We start from the raw sequence: 6,227 nt of genomic DNA, 5'->3' as shown, positions 1-6,227 counted from the left end.
ATCCATCAATTGAGAGAGAGAGAGAGAGAGAGAGAGAGAGAGAGAGAGAGAGAGAGAGAGAGAGAGAGAGAGAGAGTTGAATTCATCTTTTGCCATGAATTCACATAAAAATTGCAAGGTGATTCTAACTCACTCAAGGCATCATGGCATCATGTTGCATTTCTCAGAACATGGGAGAATGAAGGAGGGCAGGAAAGATGCATTGGAGTTGGGAGGACATGGGCGATGAGTAGATGAGGGTGGGGTTGGCGAAGAAAGCAACGATGGAAGGACAATAGCTAGGGGAGGAGGCCCTTATGAGTGCATGATGGAAGAAGAGCAAGCCAAGGGAGGGGGGGAGAGCATGTGCTTGGGTGGCGCAAAGGTGCATGTCTAAGGTTCACCCTTGGGCATTAGTTACCCCTAGAGAGTTTGGGTATGTTCGTTTTTTATGCAAGAGAGGAGGCAAGTAGGGAATTATGTTCTTGTAGGGTTAATGTTTTGAGTTCACTAGACAAAGTTGACGAGGAGTTTCTATTCAGTAGTGAACGGCACAAAGGAAATGATTTCAAAGTTAAGGAAATTTCCTGGAGTTCACTTTTTCTAAAACTTTGTTTTTTTTTTTTGTTTTTTTGTTTTTTTTGCCTGGTTGTTGAAAGCTTCGAAGCGTTGTTGAAAGCTTCAAAGCGTTGTGCAATTCTTGTGGGTGAGATAAGGATGCTTCCGTCTCATATGGGACAAGGGTAGAAATTAGGAATCTAGAAGAGAGAGGTCGTGCGAGGGGAGGAAAACGCTCATTGTTTGAAGACCGAGTGAACGTTGAAGGGGGAGGCCAGCAGGGTGCGAGCAAGCCCACGCGGTTTCTGAACAGCAGCGAAGAGTAGTAGTAGTAGCAGCACTCAGTGCTCACTTCGAGAAAATCCGGAATCCACCCTGTCTTGCAGGCACACACGCCGTGTTTAGCCTGCTTATATAAATATTCTACACGTTCTCATCACTCTCCTTCCAAAATCTCGTCTCTCCTCTCCTTCTTCTCCACTCCCTTCCATTCATCTCCATATATATTGACTTTACTCTCTCTCCCTGCCCTCTCCTGTGTATAGCTCGCTCAACGATGCTCTAGATAGCACCAAACAGAGCCGCAGATCAGTTTCTTTCATTCCCAAAGCTTGCTTCCTTGCTGCGCCCCTCCTGCGTTTTCGCCTGATTGATCAAAGGGTTCTGCTTTTGCCATGGCCGCATCCTCCGCCCCTTCCAGAGGTGGCGGCAGGTCAGTTAGAACTCTAAGCTCACATCCCACAGCTTTCGGCGACCCTCCGTCAATCGGAGCTTCTAATAACAGTGCATACTTCCGGCGCATGTCCAGAGAAGATTCAACCGACATGGATGCGGCCAGCGAGGTGAGCTCAGTAAACGTGGACTACACCGTGGTTATCCCACCCACGCCCGACAACCAGCCCATGGGCAGCGATCACATGGACACAAGTGTCGGGATGAAGGCCGAGCAACAGATGGTGTCCAGCAGCATCTTCACGGGCGGGTTCGACAACAGGACCAGAAGGCACAAGATGACGGAAGGGGGGGGCGACCATCCTCAGACGGCGGGCGGTAGGGGAGGCACGTGCAGAATGGAAGGGTGCAATGGGAGGGTGATTCGCAACGAGATGGGGGAGGAGGTGTTCCCGTGCGACTGCAACTTCAAGATTTGCAGGGATTGCTATGAGGATGCGTACAAGGAGGGCGGGAGATGTCCCGGCTGCAAGGAGCTCTACAGGCCCAGGGATGAGGATCAGGACCTCTATCCTCCTGCAGCGACGCCCTTCTCGCTGCCGGCGCCGCCGGAGCCCCGCTTGGAGCGCCGCCTTTCTCTTGCCAAGTCCAAGAAGCACTCGCAGCAGCTGCTCATGCAAAACCAGGCCCATGAATTCGACCATGCCGAATGGCTCTACGAGACCAAAGGGACCTATGGCTTCGGGAATGCTGTGCTGCCCAAGGAACCCGACCCTTACTTCATGGCTGATGGTGGCGGCATCCCTGACTTCAAGGATAGGGCCACACGCCCTCTCGCTCGCAAAGTCAAGGTGCCTGCTAGCATTCTCAGCCCTTACAGGTACCATTCAAAATCTTCTTTTAAAAAACACTGCATTTGCCTCTATTACTTTGTAAAATTTTATGGTTTTTTTTTGGTAGCATTTTGACTCGTGTTCACAGAGAAAAACCTGCTAACTATCTATATACAATGGCCTTGTCACAATTTCATTTTTGCTTTGTAAAATTTAATTTTAAAGTATCGAATTGAAAGCATTTTAGTTACATTTTAGTTCAAAATTTTGCAAATTTCAATACCCTTCAAAATTTAAAGGCTCTAAGTTTTGTGATTCGGTGAGAATTTTGTTTTAATCAGCAATTATTACTAATTAATTAACAGCAAATAGGATTTGGCACCGAGATTGGAATGTCTTAATCCACTTTTTGGATCACTTTATCATTGTGCTTGTGATAGGTTAAATATTTTGCTTTCGCTTTTAATAACGTGTCATCAGAAAAAGGGAAAAAGAGTCCTTTGGTGTAGTTTTTCTTTGGTGAAATTGAAATTCATTGATTGAAATTTTGGTTGTCCTTGAAATTGAGGTAAAATATCTTCACAGATAAAACTTACAGGTGTGGAGATTTTTAAAGCAAATTTAGTACTATTCCTTATGTTTTTATTAATGACTTATTAAGAATAAAAATGTTTTGGAACGCAAGACGATAAATTAACAATCACCTCGGTCCTCTCGTCCCTGCAGGCTTCTCGTTGTTTTCAGGTTTGTGGCGCTTGGCCTCTTCTTGGTATGGAGGGTTTCACACCCAAACACCGATGCTATGTGGCTATGGGGAATGTCCATAATTTGCGAGATTTGGTTCGCCTTCTCTTGGATCCTGGACCAGCTGCCCAAGCTGTGCCCGGTCAACAGGGACACAGATCTCTCCGTCCTCAAGGACAAATTCGAGCAGCCCAGCCCCGATAATCCCACAGGACGCTCTGACCTTCCTGGAATCGATATCTTTGTTTCGACAGCCGATCCAGAGAAGGAGCCACCATTGGTGACAGCCAACACTATTCTCTCAATCCTCGCAGCTGAGTACCCTGTGGAGAAGATAACTTGCTACTTATCTGACGATGGAGGGGCCTTGCTCACATTCGAGGCTATGGCAGAGGCGGCAAGCTATGCCAGAATCTGGATACCCTTCTGCAGAAAGCATAACATAGAGCCTCGCAACCCGGAGTCTTATTTCAATCTCAAGGGGGATCCCACCAAGAACAAGGTGCGGCAGGACTTCGTGAAGGATCGGAGAAGGGTGAAGAGGGAATATGACGAGTTCAAGGTGCGAATCAACAGCTTGCCAGACTCCATTCGCAGGAGGTCCGATGCTTACAACGCCCATGAGGAGATCAAAGCCAAGAGGAATCAGATAGAGAGTGGCCTTGATCTTTATGAGCCTCTCAATGTACCCAAAGCCACTTGGATGTCAGACGGCACGCATTGGCCAGGGACATGGGTTACGCCTGGCATGGAACACGGCAAGGGAGACCATGCTGGGATCATTCAGGTAAACATGAAGCGGCTTGATCATCGAAATAAATTGAGTAATTAGTTGATGATTAATATCAATTTGTTATGGCTGGCAATCGTGATTAAGTGGTAATCTCCTTCTCTGTCTATGTGTGTGCATACATTGTACGTATAGATCTATGTGTATAGATATATATGTACGTACATACATACATACATACATACATAGAGATTTATATATGTATATATACAGTGTAAACGTACGTTGGTTTGAAGAGGCTTGACCATTAACATACATCCAATAACTTGATGATTATTACATGAATTTGAGTTCGTTTGATTAAATGATTATCGTTTTTTTTTTGTTTTTTTGTTTTTTTATAGGTAATGTTGGCTCCTCCCAGCTATGAGCCCCTTTACGGTAGCCCAGATGAGGAGAACCTCATCGACACTAGCGAGGTGGACATCCGGCTTCCCATGCTGGTATATGTGTCTCGTGAGAAGCGCCCAGGCTACGATCACAACAAGAAGGCCGGAGCCATGAACGCCTTGGTCCGTAGCTCGGCCGTCATGTCCAATGGGCCCTTCATCCTTAACCTCGACTGTGACCACTACGTTTACAACTCCATGGCCTTCCGGGAGGGTATCTGTTTCATGATGGACAGGGGAGGGGAGAATATATGCTACGTGCAGTTTCCTCAAAGGTTTGAAGGGATAGACACCAATGATCGCTATGCCAATCACAATACGGTGTTCTTTGATGGGAACATGAGAGCACTGGACGGGCTGCAAGGGCCTATGTATGTAGGGACGGGCTGTATGTTCAGAAGAGTCGCTCTGTATGCATTTGATCCTCCTCGCTACAGTGAACCCGGGGGGTTTTTCTCGTGGTTGTGTTGCTGCTGCGGGGGGCGCAGGAGGAGGAGGAATCAGGTGCATGTTAATGCAAAGAAGATGGAACTGGACTCTGCCTCCGTGGTGGGCGACGAGGAGGAGGATCAGGAGATGCAGCTGGTGCCCAAGAAGTTTGGGGGCTCTAGCACCTTCTTGATGTCCATCTCCAAGGCAGAGTATCAAGGGAGGCCGTTGGCGGACCACCCTGCGATTAGATATGGCCGCCCTCCCGGCGCCCTCACAGCCCCGCGAGAGCCCCTGGATCCTTCCACCATCGCAGAGGCCATCAGTGTCATCTCGTGCTGGTACGAGGACAAGACCGAGTGGGGCGGCAGCGTTGGCTGGATCTATGGCTCCGTCACGGAAGACGTTGTCACCGGCTTCCGTATGCACAACCGCGGCTGGCGCTCCGTCTATTGTGTCACCAACCGCGACGCATTCCGCGGCACTGCGCCCATCAACCTCACTGACCGGCTGCAGCAGGTGCTCCGGTGGGCCACCGGATCTGTAGAGATTTTCTTCTCTCGCAATAACGGCCTCCTCGCAGGAGTCCGCATGAAATTCCTCCAGCGCATCGCCTACCTCAACGTCGGCATCTACCCTTTCACCTCCATCTTTCTCGTTGTCTACTGCTTTCTACCGGCGCTGTCGCTCTTCACAGATCAGTTCATCGTGCAGACGCTCGATGTCTTCTTCCTGATCTACCTTCTCGTCATCACCCTCTCTCTCTGCATGCTAGCAGTGCTGGAGGTGAAATGGGCGGGCATCACACTGGAAGAATGGTGGAGAAATGAGCAGTTCTGGGTTATTGGGGGAACAAGTGCCCACATTGCGGCCGTGCTTCAAGGCCTGCTGAAGGTGGTGGCCGGAATCGACATTTCTTTCACACTTACCTCCAAGTCCACCACAGAGGGCGAAGATGACGAGTTTGCCGAGCTCTATGTTGTAAAGTGGACCTCCCTCATGATTCTGCCGCTCACCATTATGATGGTGAACATGATCGCCATAGCCGTGGCGGCGGTCCGGACAGTGTACAGCAGCAACCCGTCGTGGAGCAAGTTATTGGGCGGGGTGTTCTTCAGCCTCTGGGTCCTGGTGCATCTCTACCCCTTCGCAAAGGGTCTGCTGGGCAGGAGGGGCAAGACGCCCACCATAATCTGGGTTTGGGCGGGCCTTATTTCCATCACCATCTCGCTTTTGTGGGTTGCCATTAGCAACACACAGACGCAGTCCTCGTCTACAGGCTTCACACTGTAGAGCAAAATAGCAAGAAAGGTCATACAGGAGGTGGTGGCCCTTCCTCTCCATCGGCTCCAGCTGGTGTCCAGCAATCCATTCTTTGATTTTCCCTTCCCGCAACATAATATACTGCTTTTTTTTTATAGTATATCTCCCTTGGTCAACGCGTTGCCTACAAAATGTAAAATGTATCACCTTTCTTTAGTCAAGGACCGGATTATTTATTTCATAGTTGATGACTCTTTATAAGGTTTTCTGAGAATAGCTCCTTCAAAATTATTATTTATTTCATAGTTGATGACTCTTTATAAAGTTTTCTGAGAATAGCTCCTTCAAAATTATCCATGCCAAGTCTCTCATCCATTTACTCATACATTACATCATAATTTGTTCTTCTGCGGGTTAGTTATTCGCTTGTGGACGCGCCCCCCCCGGGCCCTCCTCAAAAAATAAAATAAAATCTCAATGTGAAAAGAAGTGTGCTTGTAAAGGAAATCCATGTTGATCACGAATGAAGGTGTGTGACATACATGTAGTTCTAAGTACCTAATTTCACTC

The 6,227-nt window shown here is 48.2% G+C and overlaps 1 protein-coding gene across 1 annotated transcript; it reads left to right on the top strand.

Moving 5' to 3' along the window:
• Nucleotides 1–670: 670 nt before the first annotated feature.
• LOC147614557 (cellulose synthase-like protein D2) lies at nt 671–5,928 on the top strand. The gene is made up of 3 exons (XM_086781106.1): nt 671–2,089; nt 2,769–3,573; nt 3,921–5,928. Exons 1-3 carry the CDS (start codon nt 1,212–1,214, stop codon nt 5,685–5,687), a joined length of 3,450 nt encoding a protein of 1,149 aa, XP_086637232.1. The 5' UTR covers nt 671–1,211; the 3' UTR covers nt 5,688–5,928.
• Nucleotides 5,929–6,227: the final 299 nt, after the last annotated feature.

The sequence above is a fragment of the Cibotium barometz genome, chromosome 42, assembly GCF_041138505.1.
Source record: "Cibotium barometz isolate CiBa-2024 chromosome 42, ASM4113850v1, whole genome shotgun sequence".
Classification (NCBI taxonomy): Eukaryota; Viridiplantae; Streptophyta; class Polypodiopsida; order Cyatheales; family Cibotiaceae; genus Cibotium; species Cibotium barometz.
This window is presented reverse-complemented; position numbering and strand designations above follow the sequence as displayed.

Bases quoted from the DNA above. Each gene is read 5' to 3' on its own strand.
- LOC147614557 (XM_086781106.1), top strand. From the start codon at position 1,212: ATGGCCGCATCCTCCGCCCCTTCCAGAGGTGGCGGCAGGTCAGTTAGA. The intron at 2,090-2,768 runs GTACCATTCAAA...TCGTCCCTGCAG, and splicing joins AGCATTCTCAGCCCTTACAG to GCTTCTCGTTGTTTTCAGGT. The intron at 3,574-3,920 runs GTAAACATGAAG...GTTTTTTTATAG, and splicing joins ACCATGCTGGGATCATTCAG to GTAATGTTGGCTCCTCCCAG.